At 48.8% G+C, this 21,324-nt stretch overlaps 5 protein-coding genes across 13 annotated transcripts in view; 3 read left to right on the forward strand and 2 right to left on the reverse strand.

Moving 5' to 3' along the window:
* ANKHD1 (ankyrin repeat and KH domain containing 1) overlaps positions 1–460 on the forward strand; it is a 170,632-nt gene extending 170,172 nt beyond the window's left edge. For all 6 annotated transcript variants that reach the window (XM_053566458.1, XM_053566459.1, XM_053566461.1 and 3 more), the window contains one exon: positions 131–460. In XM_053566458.1, the coding sequence (XP_053422433.1) occupies positions 131–134 (4 nt within the window). In that variant the 3' untranslated portion in view covers positions 135–460. The remainder of the gene's footprint in view (positions 1–130) is intronic.
* Positions 461–607: 147 nt separating this feature from the next.
* Positions 608–9,280, reverse strand: SRA1 (steroid receptor RNA activator 1). Of its 3 annotated transcripts, none has more exons than XM_053566486.1 (5): positions 8,353–9,280; positions 8,079–8,231; positions 2,758–2,948; positions 1,915–2,023; positions 608–1,763 (listed from the first exon to the last, which is right to left on the reverse strand). In XM_053566486.1, exons 1-5 carry the CDS (start codon positions 8,375–8,377, stop codon positions 1,555–1,557), a joined length of 687 nt encoding a protein of 228 aa, XP_053422461.1. In that variant the 5' UTR covers positions 8,378–9,280; the 3' UTR covers positions 608–1,554. The 3 variants fall into 3 exon arrangements, with proteins under 3 accessions (XP_053422461.1, XP_053422463.1, XP_053422462.1); XM_053566488.1 differs by having other exon boundaries at positions 8,079–8,204; positions 8,353–9,270; XM_053566487.1 differs by having other exon boundaries at positions 1,915–2,020; positions 8,353–9,158.
* Positions 9,281–9,292: 12 nt separating this feature from the next.
* On the reverse strand, positions 9,293–15,001 carry APBB3 (amyloid beta precursor protein binding family B member 3). Of its 2 annotated transcripts, XM_053566498.1 has the most exons (13): positions 14,862–14,992; positions 14,456–14,619; positions 14,308–14,384; positions 13,677–13,737; positions 13,373–13,519; positions 13,126–13,253; positions 12,868–12,873; positions 12,602–12,716; positions 12,377–12,461; positions 12,031–12,114; positions 11,649–11,764; positions 11,329–11,520; positions 9,293–9,837 (listed from the first exon to the last, which is right to left on the reverse strand). In XM_053566498.1, exons 1-13 carry the CDS (start codon positions 14,908–14,910, stop codon positions 9,607–9,609), a joined length of 1,455 nt encoding a protein of 484 aa, XP_053422473.1. In that variant the 5' UTR covers positions 14,911–14,992; the 3' UTR covers positions 9,293–9,606. The 2 variants fall into 2 exon arrangements, with proteins under 2 accessions (XP_053422473.1, XP_053422474.1); XM_053566499.1 differs by lacking the exon at positions 12,868–12,873 and having other exon boundaries at positions 12,602–12,749; positions 14,862–15,001.
* Positions 15,002–15,388: 387 nt separating this feature from the next.
* Positions 15,389–17,540, forward strand: LOC128568704 (SLC35A4 upstream open reading frame protein). The gene is made up of 3 exons (XM_053566491.1): positions 15,389–15,526; positions 16,481–16,579; positions 17,184–17,540. The coding sequence occupies exons 1-3, from the start codon at positions 15,512–15,514 to the stop codon at positions 17,379–17,381; spliced, it is 312 nt and encodes a 103-aa protein (XP_053422466.1). The 5' UTR covers positions 15,389–15,511; the 3' UTR covers positions 17,382–17,540.
* A 144-nt stretch (positions 17,541–17,684) lies between these two features.
* Positions 17,685–19,700, forward strand: LOC128568698 (probable UDP-sugar transporter protein SLC35A4). The gene has a single exon (XM_053566482.1). It carries the CDS (start codon positions 17,814–17,816, stop codon positions 18,786–18,788), a length of 975 nt encoding a protein of 324 aa, XP_053422457.1. The 5' UTR covers positions 17,685–17,813; the 3' UTR covers positions 18,789–19,700.
* Positions 19,701–21,324: the final 1,624 nt, after the last annotated feature.

The following is a 21,324-nucleotide window of genomic DNA, read 5'->3' on the forward strand; positions in this document are numbered from 1 at the left end:
CTAGCCTTTGAGTTCAGATGCCCACGTGAAGTTGAGCAGAGGTTCAATTCCAAGAAGGGGTTTCTGTACTGATGTTCATCCTGTAGACTCCCAGACTAGCAACCACTCATCCTGCCTTTTCTCTCCCCAGATGACGCACAATTTGAAATGGACATCTAATCCAATGCTGATGACCGTGTGTGGAGTTAATAGAGGGATCCCTCAGCCTCTTGCCACCACCCTCTTCCTGGGGTATCCAGGCCAGCTGGCGTCATGTAATCTGGAAGGGAGTGTTTTGTTGGTTCCTATGATTCTGAGGCAGCTAGACCAGGGATAGGAGTGGGCATCTTGCCAAGCCTTTGGCTCTGCTTTCCCTTTGGTCTGCAGGGACTCTTCCAACCCCTAGCATTCTATGCGTAGGGGATGGGACTGGAGGATGGAGTATGTCACCTTCTGGCTGCTTAGTAAACATTCAAAGAAATGCCTTGGCTCCAGTGTTCTCAATGCGGATTTCCCCTCCTTGGCCACAGCAGGCCTGGTTAAGATCAGAGGTCCCAAATCATTCCCAGCTCCCACTTCTAGCAGCAATTAGAGCCTGAGACTATGAGCTGCCAAATCATAAATAGTAATAGTCTGGCCTTTTCCAAAGGCTATTCCTGTCTTTCCAGGAAGGAGCCTTCCTGGAACTGAGCCTCCCCAGCAGCACTTCCTTTTGGAAAAGAGGTGCTGCCCCCCACCTATAGTCATCCCCAAGCCTTTTCTGCCTCCCACCAGTTCCCCTATTCCAACACTGAAAACACTGTAACCTTTCTCACAAGATGATATCCATCAAGGCCCTCTCTGCCCCCTTTCCCCAGCTCTGTTAACAGTTTCCAAAGGGTTAGAAGAGAAGTTAGGGCCCACACTGAGGTCCAAAATGAGGCAGGTTCTTATTTGGTGAGTCAGATAAAGAGATACGATTCCAAATCTTGGTATTCTGGTCTTTTTATCCTTCAATTTACATGGCAAAACCCCCACTCAATGTGGTTCTAATCCCCATGGCACCTATTTACCTCAAGGATGATACACTGCAAACAGGACAGTCTTTTTTTTTTTTTTTTTTTTTTGAAAAAAGAGTCTCCTTGATTTTATGCTGGAATAAAGTCATCCAAAGACAGGGCTGTTCGGCCCAGTGAGGGATGTGCTTTTCAGTCTAATATTAGGGAAAGTGGTAAGCAGCTATCTGGTCTTGCCCAACAAGGCCCTTCATGATAAATGGAGGAGAAAACAGAGGTTTGTAGGCTGTGTAGAGAGCAGAGAAGTCGGGGACACCAAAGAGGGCTAACTAGTTTGGCAAAGGAAGGGTTCATATCTCCTACCTACCCAAAGCCCACCACTGAGATGTTTTTATTGAACTGTGTGTGTTATGGTTAACAAGTCTTCCCTGTGGGCCAAGCTGACCTTTTCCACAGAGGTAAATCAGGCCAAATGGGACAGACAACCTCCCTGGTGGTTAAGAGGGAGCCCAATGTCAGAAGGCCTCCCACACCAAAGTGTAGGAGATGGTGTCAGGTTGAGTCTGAGGAACCCACAGTATTATGGAGCCTGCTGGAAGCCTGGTATGGTCTGGTTCTCCTCAGTTGTGGCTGCAGATTTCTCTTCGCTGGCCGCCTCTGAAGACAGAGTCCTCTTTTCAGCAATTAATCTTTTAACTCCTACCATCCACTGGCTGACCTCAGTCACATGGTCAACCATGAGTGAGCGGTGGATGTCGTCTGCTGCATCCCATTGGTGGCCTGAAAGTTCTGAGGAGAGAAAGGGGTTAAGCAAGCAGCCTGGGATAAAAGAGAAAGCTCCCTGCTTCCCCTCGCAATCAAAAGAATCTCAGCACCTGTTCCCACTCAGACACCCATGGTAGGATAAGGACTTAGGCTGTACCAGGGAAGCTACCCATACCTTGCACCAGTAGAGCCATCCTCTTCTTTACAGGCATTGACAACTTCCCTCCAGCCCACTGTTGCTGCAGCAGTGCCAGGCGTCGGTTGATGTCATTACATACCTGCTTCTGAGAGACAGAGCCCCTTCCAATTCAGTGCTGCCAACCCAACAAGGGGAGGGGAAGGCAACACCATTTAGGAAACACCGGTTTTCTCTGGCCTAAGAACTTTACACCTAATCTTTAGAATTCTGATTCTTTACCCATAAGTTAGCAAACCCCTCTGAGAACCTGATGAAACCTGTGGATCTTCTCCCAAGCAAAATGCATATATGGCTATAGTTCTTAAATTTCAGGGCTCAGACCCTCAGAAGCTTCCTATAGTCTTACTTTACAAATAAGGAAACCAAAATCTAAAGAGGTGAAATTACCATGCCATCCTGTTTCTTCCCCTTAAGCTATTCTTCAGATCCCTTCCCTCCAGAGAACATAGGAAACATTATAGATGCATGAGGTTTCTTTCTCCCTGAATGAATACAATGTAAATTTCCTGTGCACAAAATTAGCAGGATCTGGTCTGAATGGCTTGGAGGTACAGAAAATCAGGCTGTTATCTGTTCACTAATGGGAACTGAATTCAACTCTAGTTCCCACAAGCCTCTTCTACTGAAATCTGTGAGCCTTCCTGAAATTTTGTGTTCATTTTCCTGGGAATGCCTTAGCAGATTCTGGAGGGGCCTATCACTAAAAGGATTAAAAACCATTGCCTACAGTGTCAGAGGGTCTAGTCTGCCTTTTGGAGCCGTGCCCACATCTGGCTGTGGATGGCAGCCCTCTCCACCCTCTGGTGTCCCAGGGCTTACCCTTGTGTGGCCACGGCAATCCTCCAATGCCTGTTCCAAAGGTCTCAGCACATCCTCCATCAGAGCCTCAGACTCAACTGGGAAACTTGTGGGCTCCATACCAGAGGCAGGACAACTCCCCACAGGTGGGGGCCTGGGAACCTTACTTGAAGGAGGTGGAGGCCCCAGTGGCGGGGGGCCAGGAAAAGTCTCTGAGGTGGGGAATGAAAAGGTAAAAGCAGGATCAAGCAAGATGGACTTAAATAGGTAAGAAGCTCAATGTTAAATTCACCCCTTTAAAAGAGGGCTTCTGGGACAACTCATTCAAAAATTTGTATTTATGAAGTCATTGCTTTATGCCAGGCAATGTGCTAGGCACCAAAGAAGTAAACCAGACAGATTAGATTTCTGACCTCAGTAAACATAATCTCTAGAGGAAAAAAAGCACAAGAGAATTCCCAAATTACGTTATATGCTACAAAGAAATAAAATAGATTATGTAATAAAGATGAACAGGGGATCTATTTAGACTTAAGTGTTCAAGGAAAGCCTTCTGATGTGACAAGTATTTCCCAGCTTACCCACTGTGACCTTCAGTGAGTTAACTTTTAACCTCTGAGCATGGGTTCCTTTTCTCTAAAGGGGGATATATAATGGCACTTATCTCAGAGTTGCATGAGGATTAAGAATATAGTATAGCTGCTAGGCTAATGTGTAGCAAAAACAAACTTAGCTGTTTTTATTGAGAAATGATGAATGATATAGACGTAGGTATGAAGTGAAGGAATATGTACCAGATAGAGATAAGGTCAGTGCCTAAGAGGCAAGAAAAGTATTGACTTTTGATCAAGGGACAGAATTGAGACCCATGTGGCTGAAGATTATTAATATCAAAGAAAGTAATTACCAGACATTTTTAAAGATACATGCTTTGTAAAAAATTGATGAGAACTGGTCAAGGATGGAGGTAGGGACACCAGCTGAGAAGTTAATTGAGTACTCCAAGAAAGAGAATGCTGGCATGGACTAGAGTAAAAGTGGATGAGGGAAAATGGAGTAGTCTTGAAATTTATTTAAGAGGAGGTAGCAACAGTACTTGGTGGATTGGGGGTGAGGAAAAAAGTAGTCAAGATGACTCCTGGGTAATGAGAACCACTGAGAAGTATGGAGAAAAGTCAAGAATTTAGTTTTCGGTGTCAGCATTCATAAGGATTAATTCATCTAATAATTTGGCCTCTTAGCTACTTGACTTCCGTATGACTTTCTTATGCCTCAGCCTCTCTCCTTCCCCTCTGCCTTGTTAACAACACTATCACCTCCATCTGATCAGCTCTCCTACTTTTAGCTCAGCTATTTTGACTTCATGGTACATTAAAATTAGTCCCTTATATAAATACTTTTACCTCCTTTATAACCTCCCATTGTCCAACTTAACTGGTTAAAGCAAATTTGCCTACACTTGGGAGGAAAAACAGAACCATGCTAATGAATTTATGGCCACAGATATTTAAAGGTATCAAACACTACTACACTTTACCTAGTTTCTCCACTCTCCCAACTGTTATACATACAATAGCACCTCCATAGTTGGATTACCTCCTTAGGTTGACCTCTTTCAAAGACCAGACACGCTCCACATGTCTGTCTCAGTACAGTAGACTTAGTTCCTTATGCTGACTACCTCCATATGTTGACCAGTTATAGTCCTTTCGGTGGTCAACTTACAGGGGTTCTACAGTATTTTCTCATCTCTTCTAAACTTTTCCACATTCTTCTCCTTTGTTTCCCTGCTGTATATTTCTAAGTCAGCCCCATATTTCATTGAGAAAAATAGATGTCAGTAAACAGGAACCTTCTCCTCTTCCCATTTCTATTAACCCAACTGCATCTATTGCCACTTTTCCTTCCTCCTATAATAGAAGAAAGGTTCCTGCTCCTATCAAAAGCCACCTCTGCAGCTGTACTCTGCGTCCCAGTCTCTACAATCTGTTAGGCTTCCCTCCTGCAATTAGCCCTTTCTCTTACCTTATAAATTCTCACTCTACTGAATCCATCAACTTACAAGCATGCTGTAGGATATACTTTCAAAAATACTCCTTTATGGGTGGCACCTGTGGCTCAGTGAGTAGGGCACTGGTCCCATATACCAAGGGTGGCAGGTTCAAACCTGGCTCTAGCCAAAACTGCAACAAAAAATAGCCAGGTGTTGTGGCGGGTACCTGTAGTCCCAGCTACTCGGGAAGCTGAGGCAAGAGAATCACCCAAGAGCTGGATGTTGCTGTGAGCTGTGATGCCATAGCACTCTACCAAGGGTGACAGAATAAGACTCTGTCTGTGGCTCAAGTGGGTAAGGCGCCAGCCACATACACCTGAGCTGGCAGGTTCGAATCCAGCCTGGGCCCACCAAACAACAATGACAGCTGCAACCAAAAAAAATATATATATATATAGCCGGGCATTGTGACGGGCACCTATAGTCCCAGCTACTTGGGAGGTGGAGGCAGGAGAATTGCTTGAGCCCTGAAGTTGGAGGTTGCTGTGAGCTGTGATGCCACGGCACTCTACCCAGAGCGACAGCTTGAGGCTCTCTCTCAAAAAAAAAAAAAAAGTCTGTTGTCTCTAAAAAAAAAAAATACTCCTTCATATTCCATCTTCAGATGTTGCTTCCTTTCTTATGTCTGCTTCACAGGAAAATTTCTTTCATTTTTTTTTTTTTTTTTTGTAGAGACAAGAGTGTCACTTTATGGCCCTCGGTAGAGTGCTGTGGCCTCACACAGCTCACAGCAACCTCCAACTCCTGGGCTTAAGCGATTCTCTTGCCTCAGCCTCCCGAGTAGCTGGGACTACAGGTGCCCGCCACAACGCCCGGCTATTTTTTGGTTGCAGTTTGGCCAGGGCCGGGTTTGAACCCGCCACCCTCAGTATATGGGGCCGGCGCCCTACCAACTGAGCCACAGACAGGAAAATTTCTTGAATGAGAAATTTATAGTCACTACTTTTTACATTCTCTTCTTGGCCCATTCCAGCTGAGTTTCTGTTCTTACCACTCCAGACTTGTTATAGTTACCACTGATTGCAATATTTGTCAAATCTAGTGGGCCCTTGTTTCTATCTTGACCTCTCAGCAGCATTCATCACTAATAATTCAAGATTTTACTCTTTCCTGTCTTCTATAGCCATTTCTCAGTCTCCTTTGCTTTATCGGCTTCACTCAAGCCAATAAATTCAAACGCCATCCATATGATAGTGACTTATTTCTATGATTCTGGCCTAGTCCTCTCCCCAAAACAGCACCCCAAACTTAACATGGCCAAAACAGCTTGCTTTTCCCCACTCCCCAAAATCTCTATCTCCTAGTCTTCTCATATCAAGCAAAAAACTTTAGGCCTCCTATGTCTACTCATTCTACTGACTTTCTCCATAACATATCCTCTATCTTGGGCGGCGCCTGTGGCTCAGTGAGTAGGGCGCCAGCCCCATATGCTGAGGGTGGCGGGTTCAAACCCAGCCCCGGCCACACTGCAACCAAAAAATAGCCGGGCGTAGTGGCACGCGCCTGTAGTCCCAGCTGCTCGGGAGGCTGAGGCAAGAGAATCGCGTAAGCCCAGGAGTTGGAGGTTGCTGTGAGCCGTGTGACGCCACGGCACTCTACCCGAGGGCGGTACAGTGAGACTCTGTCTCTACAAAAAAAAAAAAAAAAAAAAAAACATATCCCCTATCTATCCAGTTCTTACCACCCAAACTTCCACCCTTGTGCAAATCATTAAATTACATCTTCCTGTAATACCCTAAAGCAGTTTTGTCTTTCCACTTTCCTAAAATCTTGTCTCCCACCCTGCAGGCACAATGATCTTTTTAAGTTGTAAGTGGTTCTCAAGGTGGAAAGATTGCCCTCCAAGGTTTGGAGAGACTTGGTTTTCACCACTGGGCGGGTGCTATTGGCATCTACAGGACAGAAGAGACACTGCTAAACATCCTACAAGATACAAGAAATTCTTCCACAACAAAGAATTATGTGGTCCAACATTAATAGTGCTGAGGTTGAGAAACTCTGCCTTGTAGGGCACCAGCCCCATATACCGAGGGTAGAACCCAGCCCTGGCCAAATTGCAACAAAAAAATAGCCGAGCGTTGTGGTGGGCACCTGTGGTCCCAGCTACTTGGGAGGCTGAAGCAAGGGAATCACTTACGCTTAAGAGCTAGAGGTTGCTGTGAGCTGTGAGGCTACAGCACTCCACTGAGGGTGACAAAGTGAGACTTTGTCCCTAAAAAAAAAGAAACCCTGCTTTGTATTCTTCTGCAGTGGAAAGGGTGTGGGGAACAAGGACTACTGAAAGAACTGAACCTGAGCCTCTTGGGGAGGGAGTGTCACATCTCACTTAAGGCCCTAGGAAATGATTAGGGAGAAAGGTAGCCCTCTTCTACTTTAAACTTTTTTATTTTTTGTTAAGACAGCATCTCACTCTATACTAGCCCAGGCTACAGTGCCATGACATCAGCCTAGCTCACAGCAACTTTAAAACTCCTGGGATCAAGCAATCTTCCTGCCTTGGCCTCCCAGAGTGCTGAGATTACAGGCATGAACCACTGTGCCTAGCCATTCTTTAAACTTTTTGATGGCTTCCAACTTTATATATTCTGGTTTATAAAATTCACTATGCTAGCCACTGTATTCCCAGAGTCTCTAAAATGGCCAAACTTGTCCTTAACTCAGGGCGTTTGCACTAGCTGTTTCTTATGCTTGGAAAGCTTTTGAGCATGACCTTGGCATGGTTTAAATGTCTGCCCCTAAGACAGCTAACTGAGTTACTCAGTTAATATCACCTCTCCCTGTTTTATCTGTGAAGCCCTTACTATTGTTTGATCTGTCAGTCTTTCTAGGGTTCTTGAGAGGGGACTCCCTGAAAGCAGAGACCCTTTTTGTCTCATTCATTGCTATGTGGGTCGCCCCCAAACAGTGCTCAGTAAATAACAGTGATTAAATAAGTGAATGAATAACACTTAAGATGCTTCTTAAATACCCAAGCGAAGAGGTAGAATAAATAGGCAAATAGATATAACACTATAGAGTAGTGTGAAAAGATGTAGGTTGTAAGTAAAATCTGAAAACTATTAAAAACCATAGGTCTGTATGAGATCACCGAGGGTGAAAATATAGCAAGTCTTTTTAAACCAACATACTATTTATTAACTTGAGCAGCAGAGAGGGGGCTCGGAAAAGTGCCTGCTCTCCCCTTACTGGGCCCCAGTCTCTCTCAGGGAGTCCTGAAAGGCTTTGATACATGCTTATTCTTGACACCACCCATTCTCCGCCAGTCACCGCGCACAGGGTTCCCACGCACCTCTGGGAGATCCATCCTGGGGAGCGGCGACCCTCTTGGTGAGCGGTGTGCGCTTGGGCCCACCAGCCTGGGTCTGCAGCCCATATGAAAACTGTGGCGGATCGTTCCAGCCGCGCTCCTTGTTGCCTGCCGAGGTGGATGTGTGAAACGAGACTGGTGAGATACCGGAGAGTTATATTGGGGCTGAAGGAGACAGAAGGTCCACACTCCGCACCTTAGCCGCCCCCAGTCCCGAACGAAGACCTGCGGCCCCTACACCGCCGGCTCTGCTCACCCGGCTTCACGTACAGCTCCGCCATCGCCACTTCCGCACGGCCAGCGGGGCAGTGCGTCACTTCCGGAGCGGTAGCACGGCGAGCCCGTTGGGGCGCTGCTGGAGCTTGGCTGGTTGCTTGGAACCCTTGAGATGGAGCGGTTGTCTACAACTGCTGACAGCCACTGTGAGGACCCTGCGCCAACTCCCTAAGGAACTCGAACTCTCCACGTAATGAACCTTCAGGATCTCGCTCACAAGGCACCAAACGGGGCTGTTCCAGTAGCAGGCGTTCTAGTTATCCTTGTCTTCTCTGGGTCCGACCTCTCCAAAGTCTCTCACTTGCTCAACTTGAGGCCACCGGAAGCTCCTGTCCTACATACGGCCTTCGTGCTCTGGCCAAGTCGACATCTAGGAGGCTAAACTCTATCCACTCTCCTGCATAATCACTACATTCACTCTAGCCTTGCTAACTGGTAGTCATCTACCTTCGGCACTCAGATGTCAGCTCTTCAGCAAACTTTCTGTAATGCCTCAAGCCAGATTTAGTGTCTCACCTGAGCTCACACAACCCTGGGGTTTCTCAGCTACACCGTATCTTCTATCTTGTTTTTTTGACTCTTGTTCTTCTGACATTCTCAGAAAGGGACCGTGACTATTTTCATTACATCCCTAGTGCACAGGGAAGACCTTAGAAAATATGTTCATTTGGGCGGCACCTGTGGCTCAAGGAGTAGGGCGCCGGTCCCATATGCCGGAGGTGGCGGGTTCAAACCCAGCCCCGGCCAAAAAAATAAAATAAAATAAAAAATAAAAGAAAATATGTTCATTTAATCAAGTAAGATTCCCATCACACCTATGCCCTTGTACGACTAGAGGCAGCCACCATCACCCAGCACACTCATCTCATACAGGTCATTAGGCCCCAGCCCTGTCCCAGCCCCAATATATTCACACCCAGTGAGGTCACTGATGGATTTTTATTTGCACTGATTTTGCTATAAAGTGTTGCTGAGGTAGAGCCAACTGTCCGGGACTAGACAGGGGCAAGGAATGCAAGGACCCAAGGAAAGGGGAGCCAGGGTCCTAGGTTGTGGTGCAGGGCCTCTCAGTCATCCATATAAACAATAAATTGGGCAATAAACAGAATGGCTAAGGATCAGAGGGACTGGCAGAGAAGGCTCCAAGGGGTAAAAGGCTGCAGGCCTTGGGTAATAAAGGAGTATAGAATTAGGTATGGACCCAAAGCCTCCTTCCCCAGCCCTCCCAGATCATCTAGGGCATATGGAGCAGAGAAGGTTTCAACCGGAAGGCATCAAGAAATGAGAAGACACCCCGCTTTCGAGGAGTTGCTCCTGCACCACCAACCCCTCCTTTGAGCAGGGGGAGGGGCAGGGGACCTCCTGAGGAATCCATGGAGCTTGTCCGCTTAAGCCGCAGGCGAGCCCGGGCCCCCCAAGCCTTGCCTCGAGCTGCAGAGGCCACAAGACACTTCTGGTACTGAACCTAGGGAGAAGGGGAAGGTAAGGATCCAACTACTTTCTGGAATCCTTGAAAGCTCCTACAGGACAGAACCGGCCAAGGTTTTTGTCTGATATGAAGGTAGTAGTTGGCCACATTTGGAATCCTACAGCATTCCCAGATAGCTCAGTAATGAAAACATAAAACAACATTTATGGAGCACTTAAGGAGAGCTGGACACTAAGTACTTTGTATAATTCAATTATTTTAGAGATTATCCCCATTTTACAAATGAGGACATTGAGATTCAGAGAGTATATGACTTGCCCAAGGTCACATACCCCAAAAAATGGTAGAATTGACATGCAAATCTAGTTCTGCCCAGCTGAAGCTTGTACTCTTAATCACATCTACCACTATGCTGCCTCTCATCCATCTCTAATTGGTCTGCACCAGTCCCTGGCAAAGCAGATTCCCTCATCAAGGGGAGAGTGTACAACCCAACTCCATTCCCATAGCAAGTTCCTTCATTTGAACTACTCAAACAGGTCCTTTTTGGCCTTCCTATCTCCTCTCTTGTGTCCTCCAATCTTTTACCCATATTTTAGTTTAAGTAGTCCTCCTAATCCACAAACCTCACTTTCCTGCTTGGCTCAAAACCCTACAACAGTTCCTAGGGCCTCAGGAGAAAATAAACTCATTACCCTGGCCTACAAGGTCCTCTATGACTTGGTTTCTGCCATTTTCTCTGCATCACCTTTCACTACCTCTCCCTTTGCATGCTAGATACGCTAGAGTCTTCCAAATACTCTAATCCACTAATACCTTTCTCACTTTCATAGTTGAGGTTTCCTGTGCTTGGCACACTTGCCCCATTCCCCTTCACCTAGCTACCTTCTTTTTTGGCACCTTTAACTCTTGGTTTTCTATCACCTCTTACACGTAGCCTTCCTGACCCCTGAAGCGGCCACCTCCTCCATCAATCTGTGGTGTATAATCTCTGCTCCTTCCTAAATATTCTGTGAAGGCAAGAGCTGTGTCCTCTATACTACTGAATTCCCAGCGTCAAATATGGTGCTTTTAAAGCACACCTGCATTTTGAAAAATAAATAAATAATATGGTATCTGATACCCTGTGGAGGCACTAATATTTGCTGAATGAATGCGTGAACTGAACAGAGTGTAAGCATCCCACACTCAAATGCACACAGATACCAGGAAATAACTTAATTGTGACAGAAAAAGAGGAAAGATCACTCCTACAAAACTTTGGGTGCATGCTGACATTTGTATATGTGAACACAGTGCCAGAGCTCCTAATATTTTAAGAGAAACAGGAATAATAATTTTATGAAATGTCATGTCCTTTAAATTCTGGTAGCTAATTAAAACTTAACTAGAAAACAGCATGAAGGCAGTGATCCAAAATCATCCCAGGTTTATGATCTCTGGAGAAGTGGCCAATCCTGAACCCCAGTCAACAGTAGAGAGCAGCTCCAAGGCAATCCCACCCACCCATTCCCACCCCTAACTCACCATACAGGCAGCCTGCACAGCTTCAGAGAGTCCACCTGCATGAGGCTGGCACCAGAAGGCTGCACATTGGAAGCTCTGACGGCCCAGGTCAGCGATGAGGCCAAAGGTATGTGAGTCGCGGCCAACCCCAATAAAGGTCACAAGGCGCACAGGACACTGCCACAGTGGCTCCTCCTCTGCACTGGCCTCTGCCTGCCCACATCAGGCCTAGTCACTAGAGAGCACTGGCTGGGCCCACTGACTCTTCCAGCAGCAAGCAACCACCCCTCAGCTTCCCTTCTCACCCTTCCAAAGCCCCCAACTTCACCCTCTTCTGATACCTGAATGAGATGTGCAGTCATGAGAGAGTCAGACACGCTGAGCATGGTGGGGACCCAGGTGTTTTGGTCCCCCTGGGCGGTGAGGGTACCAATGGCCTCATTCAGTACATCCATGCCTGGGGGAATATACCCACCACCGTGTCTCCCAATTGTAAAGAAAGAAAGGGTCTATGGGAAGTTATCTATGCCCCTCTCACTCACTTGTGACTCAGAAATATGAATAGGATAGTACAGGCTGGGCTTAGAATTCTGAGTTAGGAAGGCTGGTACACCTCAAGCCATACAAGGCCATGTGAGGACTAAGAAATGATAACAGATCCCACCTCACCCAACTTCCCCTTGCCTTATGCAGCCCACCCAGTCTAGTCCCCACAGCCCTCACCCATGGCTTTGGTGACTGGCAGGGTCCCCATGTACAGTGCCTCATACTTCTGAGCAGCCTGGCTCACCGCATCCAGTAGTTCCACTGAAATAAACATACACAATAAGTAGACCTCCCTCAATTACCTTTCCTCACCCTTCTGAGTGGGTCAGAACTCAGGCCAGAGCTGGTACAATAGAATAAAGGCCCATAGGTACTCTTCCAATTCAGGGCTTGAGACCCTTGGGACAAGACCATTCAGAAATTCCCTATCTCCAGAGAAATGCTAAATAACCAGGAGAATTCCCCCACACCAAGTTTCACTAAAGCAGCCTGATGAAGCAATGCAGCACCTCCTTCCCCATACCTTGCTGTGGCAGGTCTTCAGGGGAGATGGGGTCTGGAGAACAGCAAGGGGCATCAGCACTGACCCCTACTCGCTCTGACAAGATCTAAAACACAATGCAGCCAGAATAAACCACAGGGAGAGAGGAAGATTAGGTTAAGGGAGCCAACACCACCCTGCCCCGACTACGTTGGAAGCTACGGACTGAGCCCTATACCCACATTTCCTGTCCCACCTGACCCTTACCTGGGCACAGAGCCCATGTAGGGCACTGGCAATGGCCTTGGCAGGGACGTCACAGCGAAACACATGGCACTTGAGCATACAGCTGTCTTTATCACCCGCCACAAAAGCAAAGTCCCTGGCAGGGGCAGAGATAGGGGTGGGGTAGAGGCTGGTTAGAGGCAGGGGCCTGTAATGCCTACAGGAGGCTATAAAGTTAGGCTCAGGATATGTCAGGGATGAAGTAGAGAGGTCAGGGCTGGGGCTCAGGGCACCTGGTTGTCACTCACCTATCACTGTTCCGGAAGCATGTGGAAGCACAGAAGAGAATCAGCCCAGCCTCTCAGGCTCTCCCCAATCTGTCCCTGCTGAGCTGGACCCACCCTCCCCAACCAGGACTGGACCAGGCAAGGAAGGCAGTGGTGGGTCCACATCAGAGGATCTGTGTTCAGGGGTTCAAATACTGGGGATCAGCATCAGTAGGGATCACAGCCTGCAAGGGGGAATGGAGAAGCAGCTCTCGCTTGGGGGAATGTAAACATCCTCACCGGCCCTTGGAGCTCCCTACACCCCATACACGGATGTGCACCAGAGGCTGGCAGTGGATCAGACTGTGGTCAAGGGGATTCACCAGGCTCATGGCATCCTTCTTCAAGATCATCAGCATATTTTGGCCCTGCCAAAGTCAGATATCAACCCAGAGCTCAGATAAAGGTTGTTGCCATACAGAACAGGCAATTCAGGGAGGACTACCTGCGCTGGGCCTTGCACTGAACTCTTGCCTAGCCAGCTCACCTCACCCCAGGCACCATCTGGAGGCTGGCTCTGGCTGCAGGTCTGGGCCAGCTGCTGGATGCAGTTATTGACAGCAATACTACTCTTCCCTGGTGCCAGGTCCTCTTCGGGTATCTCTACCCAGCCCAGAGAGCGAACTGCAAAGCACTGACAGGTTGAAGGACAGGAGTGAGAAGTGGCAGAATAAGGTGAAAGGTACCACAGGCTCCACACATGTAAACCCTCATGTACCCCCTGCCTTCATCCATGATAACCTAGGTCTTTCCCTCAGGACTTTCCAATGATCTCAGGCCCAAGTCACTACCTTAGCCCCTGGCTCCATGCTCTGGATGTAGTTTTCTTCACCATACCAGGACGGAGAGTTACTGGAACAGAGCAAAGCTAGTAAGAGGACATTTCCTACCATACAAACACAAGGAAAGCTCAAACTACTTGATGAGCACAGTATGTAGAACAAGACCCAAATATAGCACCATAAATATGAAACCAGAGTTGGCTAGAACCCAGGACATATTAAATTAACATTATAGAAAATATGATTTAGAATTTGAAGAACATTCAGGTCACTGGACATAGAATAAAAGTCACAAACATGGAACAGGGACTAATATGTGGAACAGAACCCCAAAGTGAAACAAGAGACCCGAGAACACAGCATAAGAACCCCTATAAAAAGAGCCTAAGATAATGGCCAAACTCTAGCACATGACAGGTCAGGACTGAGAATATGAAAAAGAACAAACAGCTAAAGGCAAGAGCTTAGAATAAGGGACAAAAGTCAAATTCTGAGAGTCAAGAACATGAGATAGTGCCAAGACAACCCACAACATGAACAGAGTCCGGAACTGGGGCTGGAAAGCAGCCTGTGAGTCCAGCTGCATGTTTTAATGCCATGGAACCCCAAGCCTTTCATTTTGTAAGGCCATCCCTGTTACCTCCGGTCCAGTGAGCTCTCCAGGCTGGAGAAGGATCTCCCTTTGGGAGGCCGCAGTCCCCAAATCCTCTCTGTCCCCTGTAGAGTAGGAGTTGGTGTAGCAACAGCTCTACTCAAGGGCTCAGCCTCCCTCCTCATACTTCACCTACCGTGCCTGGGTCCGCTCCATCTCCTAGTTCCCAGGTTGGGCGCTGCCACTGGGTGCTACCACTGGGTACATGCCAATAGTAAGTACCTGCAGCATCTCGGATTTTCCTCCAGCCAGGGGGCAGGCCTGGCTCCCCCTCCAGATTCTGATCCTCCCACAAATCATCTACAGGAACACAGGATTGGAGAGGGGGAACATATCTGTGAGTTCAGAGTAACACCCTGTTATAACCCTCCCTCTATTCCACAGGGGACAGTTCTTAGGCTGGAGATCCAGGCTCTCCAATCTTGAAGATATCGCATGTAGAGATCAGGGTTCATTTGTTCCCCGGTCCTCTCACCGAGAGGTATCTCGCACCGAGACGTATCTCGCCTCCTAGTCCTTCCACCAAACCCTTCCGTGCATACCATCGCAGTTGACCAGAATGATGGCCAGCATGTAATCCTTGCCCAGCATAGCTCCAGCCGCGTCCCCGCCGGGGTCTGACTGCCAGGACTCTCAGCCCAGCAAGACCTCCGACTCTGCTGCGCTTACAAGCCCAGCCTCCCTGAGCCGCAAATGGCCGGGCCAACTGGCACAACACAAACACTGGGCGGAACAGGGGCCGGTCCTGGGGGCGAGAAGGGGCGGGCTTGAGGGGTGGAGCGTGGCCACTGGCGCCTGGATCCCAGAAAGAGTCCGTGTTTCAGCGCGTGGGTCCGGGGGAGATGCTAGGATGTCAGCGGACCAGCAGACGCCCCCGCACGACTATGACCTCATCAGGCGGCGGAAGTTAGTCCCCGCGAACGTGCCCTTCCGCCCCTCTTCGGCTGTGCTGCTGACTGAGTTAGATCATCGCGCTTGGGTTATATGCGCGCGCATACGCTGCCTGGAACTCAAAGGGAAGGGTCACGTAACAGTATCTGGGAGCGGCGGACCACAGAGTTTGGTCACTTGGAGAGTGCCTCACCCTTTTTAAAAATGCCCCGGAAGTGCCTTCGCCCTCAGTAAAGATGGCCGTAGCACTTGGCGTGAAGGAGGTGGGTCTGCGCCTGCGCAACAAGTTCGGCCGGGAAAGATGGCGGATGACAAGGTGAGGGAACCTGAGGGTGATCTGTGGTCCGAGATGGTCTTCACGTTCCATGACTTTTTTAGTTTTGGGGAGAAGGAACATTGGAGCGGCTCAAGGGTGGGGATGCCCTTTGTTTCCTCTGGGCTCCTGTCGATTACCTTAACAGTGGGGGAGCATTGGCGAGGCGGGTGGAGTCGGGGATCCCCCAGGTGTCCTCTCCCGGAACCATCATGATCCTTAGCAACTAATACACACTCAAAACACATTCACCCTGAAACTCTCCTCACTTTGTCCCATTCCTTTGCCCCCCCAAACTTCCCTTCCAGATTCGCGGTGATTTTTAATGACAAGGACACAGGCACCACCCTCATTCAAACACTCCCTTGCATATCCTTTGAATTTCATACTTAACATAGGATAGAATGACTCAGTTCATTTACTCTCACGCTTGCCAACCGCAATTCTCTCTCGCATCCAGTCATTCACATTCAGTTTGGGATAGGTGGAAAGGGGTGAAGCCCAGGCAGAAATCAGGTTTACCCCCAAATTGCCCAGGGAACTACTTCAGTTCTTCACTCACCAGTGGTCTGGGATCTCAGCGTCATCCACACATTAACTAAGCCTATGTCAGGCACTGGAACCTAGCAGCCAAGACAATTTTCAGGTAGCTCATAGTAGATTCAGTGGTGATTTCCTGATAAACCTAAATTAAAGGTTCCCTAGCTGTCCCTCCTCCTTCTCTGCACACTGCTTGCTATATAAAATTCTTGTAGTTACTGGTACAGATTCCGTCTGTCACTCCCTCCCTAGCTCCCACGTTTACCTACCTTTACCTACCACTGCCGTCTCTGGAAGCTTTTATAGGAAGAGGTTTCTCTGGCTCACTCCATCCTGTTCAATTCCCAGCCTCTTAAAGAATTGAGCAAGGGATGGAGCTGGGTCAGACTGCTGGAACTTGCCTCTTCCTTGTCCTAGGACTCTCTCCCCAAACTTAAGGATCTGGCATTTCTCAAGAACCAGCTGGAGCACCTGCAGCGCCGTGTAGAAGATGAAGTCAGCAGTGGCATGGGACAGGTAGGGACTGTAACCCCAACCCCTTCTTAATATTTTATCATCCAATATACATGGTTTTAAGTACTGAGTGGTAGTAGAAATTTATTGAGCAAATGCTTATTGAGGAATTGTTTTCATTCACCCCAAGGAAAGTTTCCTTGAGAAAAGGGCACTTGAGCTGGACTCTTAAGCCGGGGGTTAACTAGGTAAACAGAAGAAGAAAAAACATTCCAGACAGATGGAACAGCATATACAAAGCCACTGTGATGTGAAGTAGCATTATGAACATAGTGGTGAGAGGAAATCAGTTTGGCACAGTAGTGAGAAAGCATGTTAGGAAATGAGGCTGGAAAAATAGGCAGGGTTCAGGGGCATCTCTGGCCTTGTGGCAGCAGGGTTCTGTGATTGGAGCCTTCTGACCGCAGGGTTCTGAAACTGTGTGATAGAGACGCCTAGATTCTTTTGTTGGCCCCAGAACTTTGAGAAAAATCTTCAGAGAAAATAACACAGCTGTCCAGAATGAGGAGAAAATGGAGGTGGAATGCTCTAAGCCCAGCTTGAGTAGCTCCTGGGCAGGGAAGGAGGGAGATCCTGGCTGAGTTTCCTTCTGCGTTTTTCTCTGCAGGATGGCTCCCTGTTGTCCTCTCCGTTCCTCAAGGGATTCCTGGCTGGCTATGTGGTAGCCAAACTGAGGGCATCAGCAGTATTGGGCTTTGCTGTGGGAACCTTCACTGGCATCTACACAGCTCAAGCATATGCTGTGCCCAATGTGGAGAAGACATTGAGGGACTATTTGCGGTCACTGCGCAAGGGACCTGACTAGCTCTGGATGCCATGGCGGAGGCAGGATGAGCAGCTGGGGATTGCAGGTGGCAGTCTTTGGACCACAGACATTCCATCTAGCTTCCCTGGCTATCATCAATTTGCTATTTCCAACTTTCCTGCCACCTCTATCCTTGCTTCCTTTTCTGCAGAGTGTGGACAGTGGCTTATCGTCCTTCACCCTGGACTCCTTCTTTCTTCCTTAACTCCATGGGACTGGCCCCAAGAGTGTGGTTTCAAGGACTACCAGATCCTCCTCTTCAAGTTCTGATTGGAGTTTGAAGCTGACTCTGATTCTCAGTATTCCCTCTCGCAATGTACCACAGCCCCTCCCTCCTGGGAGCTGGCTCCATAACTTGATTTCCCTAAAGGTGTCACAATCCCTACTGCTCTTTGCTAAAACTACACAGGCCTTCTAGGGTCTGATGTGGGCATGAGTGTAGAGAACGGGGGTATACCAGACCTGGGCCGTCCCAGGCAGGCCCGCTGGACCCTGATGCTACTCCTGTCCACTGCCATGTATGGTGCCCATGCTCCATTGCTGGCACTATGCCATGTGGACGGCCAAGTGCCCTTCCGCCCCTCTTCAGCTGTGCTGCTGACTGAGCTGACCAAGCTACTGTTGTGCGCCTTCTCCCTCCTGGTGGGTTGGCAAGCGTGGCCCCAGGGGTCCCCACCCTGGCGCCAGGCTGCTCCCTTCGCACTGTCGGCCCTGCTCTATGGCGCTAACAACAACTTGGTGATCTATCTTCAGCGTTACATGGACCCTAGCACTTACCAGGTACTGAGCAATCTCAAGATTGGAAGCACCGCTCTGTTCTACTGCCTTTGCCTCAGACACCGCCTCTCCACACGCCAAGGGTTAGCACTGCTGCTGCTGATGGCTGCAGGGGCCTGCTATGCAGCAGGTGGCCTTCAAGACCCCCGGAACACCTTTCCTGGGCCCCTTCCAGCTGCTGCCGCCAGCCCCATGTCCCTGCATATCACTCCACTGGGACTTCTGCTCCTCATCTTGTACTGCCTCATCTCAGGTTTGTCATCTGTGTACACAGAGTTGCTCATGAAGCGGCAGCGGCTGCCCCTGGCACTTCAGAACCTCTTCCTCTACACTTTTGGTGTGCTTCTGAACCTAGGTCTGCATGCTGGTGGTGGCCCTGGCCCAGGCCTCCTGGAGGGTTTCTCAGGATGGGCGGCACTGGTAGTGCTGAGCCAAGCGCTAAACGGACTGCTCATGTCTGCTGTCATGAAGCACGGCAGCAGCATCACACGCCTGTTTGTCGTGTCCTGCTCACTTGTGGTTAATGCTGTGCTCTCAGCAGCCCTGCTGCGGCTGCAGCTCACAGGCACTTTTTTCCTGGCCACGCTGCTCATCGGCCTGGCTGTGCACCTCTACTATGGCAGCCGTTAGCCCCAACCCTATAGATTGAGTGCCACCATCAGAGCTCCCTCCTAGGCCTCCCTTCCCATCTCCTCAGCAGCCCTGTAACAAGTGCCTTGTGAGGAAAGCTGGGGAAGTGAGAGCAGCCAGTTAGTCTCTGGAGCTGGGTGGATGAAGGGAGTATACCTAGCAGATCTGAAGAGTGGATTTGGTTATGGAAACTTTTAAGCACCCCACCAAGTTCTTCTGGTTTAAGGAATTAAGGTAGCATCAATATCTAGGCCAGACATGACCCCATCCCTGAGCAGGCAGGCTCCCTCCCTCATCCGGCATGAACACAGTTGCTTTCCTTACCTACTTAGCTACCCCAGCAGACCCACTGCCCCCAGGCCTGGTGCTGGGTAATTCAGCCCAGCTGTGGTGCATGATTCCCTCATAAGGAATGTTCGACCCCGCTGCACCCACCATTCTCAGGCAGGAAGGCCCCCAAAATAGCCACAGATTATACAACCATCACCTAGACCGTTCTGTCAATCTCCTCAGTTCCAGCAATACTTGGAGATATCCCCTCTTCTCCCTCCACAGTGCTGCTCCCCATACCCAGCCTTTGTTCTGGAAACCCCAGAGATAGCTGGGGTTTGACATATCTCAGGGAATGTTGGCCCTGAGCCCTATATTCCTGACCTCTCTGCTCATCCCAAATGCTCTCTTGAAGCCCGCTGCCCACTCTAAGGCTCCTAGGAGGGGGTGCCATCCTCCCCACTTGGGTCCTGCATCTGACAAGCAGTCTCCCAGCTCCCAATAGCCTGAGGAAGCTCTACACAGAGTGACCTAGGACCAGGTACAGGAAACTTCTGTAGCTCAATCAGTGTCTCTAACTGCATAAGCAATAAGGTCTTAATAAAGTGTTCTAGAGTGTAGGGTGGTTCCTACAACCACAGCCATGATTGTCTTGTGTCTTCTGTTTGCTCAGCTCCCCTCAAACATACTTTTGTTCCCCTGGGATCCTGAGTGTTTTAATTCTGGACTAAAAGAAAAAGTCATTTTCTCCAAGCTATTGTCAGAGGTATCATTTCCTTTGGAAAGTGTGGATCTGATCCTGGCACAGTCACAGAACTTCTGAAATTTCCCTGAAGCCCAAAGCTTGGGCCCTGGGGAATGTGGATGGAGTCTTGAGAACAGAAAATAATGGGTCCAGCAGGATAAACTGTAAATGCTAGGCTAGAAAACTCTTAAGAACACCAGTGTGGGTTTAGAGTCCCCGTTCTACCCAGACCCTATTTTTTTTTTTTTAAATCTTTTTTTGGCCGGGGCTGGGTTTGAACCCGCCACCTCCAGCATATGGGACTGGTGCCCTACTCCTTGAGCCACAGGCGCCGCCCTACCCAGACCCTATTAAAGCAGAATCTTAGGAAGTAGGGTTTGGGAATCGTTTTTCTTAAACAAGGTCCCTAGGTGATTCTCATGCACACTAAAGCTTGTGAACAGCTACCATCCACAATATAGAACTATGGCCAGACTTGAATTCTGCCTCTGCCACTTAGCTGACTGACCTTGAACAGTTACTTAACCTCTCCTAGCTTCATTTGCCTTATCTCTGAAATGAAGGTCAAATGGTACCTACCATATAGGGTAGCTAAAAAGGCTAAGCACAGCGGAGACTGAGACAGTAAGACACGCTTAATGTTATTATCCAGAATGAGGGTCAGCTTGGTTGTGTCCCTCCTCCCTCTCCCTTCTAGGACTTTCAAGAGTGAGGAGAGAGGAAACTTCCCCTGAAGGCTTACCAATAACCAAATTTCTCCCCAGGCCAGGGATCCAGCGTGACTGCCCCTAGCCTAGTCTATATCCTGAAGCTGCTGGTTCTGGGCTTGGAGCTCCTGGTTTTGTGTGGCCAGATTGATAGTATCTTGCAGGACGCCAGCCAGCAGGCTGCGGTGATGATACTCTCTGGTCATGGCTTGCTCCTCCCATAGCCTCTGCCAGGCTCGGGATACCTATCCCCAAATCCACAGATGCCTGTCGGTCAGATGCCTGTCAGTCCAGCCTTGTGTAACCAGGTCAAGGCCTGCCCACCATCCCCACTGACCTGCAGCATGTGGCATGTCCGAGCTCGACTGGTCTGAACATGCAGGTCATAGAGGGCTGCCAGGTCCTGCTCTGCAGTGTCTCGCTGTGCCTAAAGGTTCTCCACCTGGAGTCTCAGCACTGTCTGCTCCCGATGCCATCTCCGCCTTTCCTCACAGGCCTTCAGTGATAATATATAGTCTTTTCTTGAGTACCACCTGTGTGTCAGGCTCTGTGCTAAATGTGTGTTACTTCATTTTATCAAATAATATGGAGCATTGCCATTTTACAGATTTGGTAATAGTGGGTCAGAGAATTGTTCTAATTTGCATAGATTCTCATGGCTAGTGAAGGACGAACTGAGATGGCTCATGCCTTCCAGTAGTTCACCAACCTCCTCAGGGTAGAATCCAAACCAGAAGGGTGGCATACTTGTCTCTTGCCTCTATGTCCCTGTTTAGCTCCAGTGAGACTGGATAATTTGTAGTTCCCAGAACCA

This window comes from Nycticebus coucang, chromosome 17, assembly GCF_027406575.1.
Source record: "Nycticebus coucang isolate mNycCou1 chromosome 17, mNycCou1.pri, whole genome shotgun sequence".
NCBI classification, from domain to species: domain Eukaryota; kingdom Metazoa; phylum Chordata; class Mammalia; order Primates; family Lorisidae; genus Nycticebus; species Nycticebus coucang.

Coding starts and splice junctions, on each gene's coding strand:
- LOC128568698 (XM_053566482.1), top strand. CDS start 17,814: ATGAGTGTAGAGAACGGGGGTATACCAGACCTGGGCCGTCCCAGGCAG.
- LOC128568704 (XM_053566491.1), top strand. Junction 16,580..17,183: donor TCAGCAGTGGCATGGGACAG/GTAGGGACTGTA, acceptor TTTTCTCTGCAG/GATGGCTCCCTGTTGTCCTC.
- SRA1 (XM_053566486.1), bottom strand. CDS start 8,377: ATGGCGGAGCTGTACGTGAAGCCGG. Junction 8,232..8,352: donor GGAGCTGTACGTGAAGCCGG/GTGAGCAGAGCC, acceptor GTATCTCACCAG/TCTCGTTTCACACATCCACC. Junction 1,764..1,914: donor GATGGCTCTACTGGTGCAAG/GTATGGGTAGCT, acceptor TTCTCTCCTCAG/AACTTTCAGGCCACCAATGG.
- APBB3 (XM_053566499.1), bottom strand. CDS start 14,910: ATGCTGGGCAAGGATTACATGCTGGCCATCATTCTGGTCAACTGCGAT. Junction 13,738..14,307: donor GAGAGCTCACTGGACCGGAG/GTAACAGGGATG, acceptor GCTCTGTTCCAG/TAACTCTCCGTCCTGGTATG. Junction 12,750..13,125: donor GTAGGGAGCTCCAAGGGCCG/GTGAGGATGTTT, acceptor GCCTCTAACCAG/CCTCTACCCCACCCCTATCT.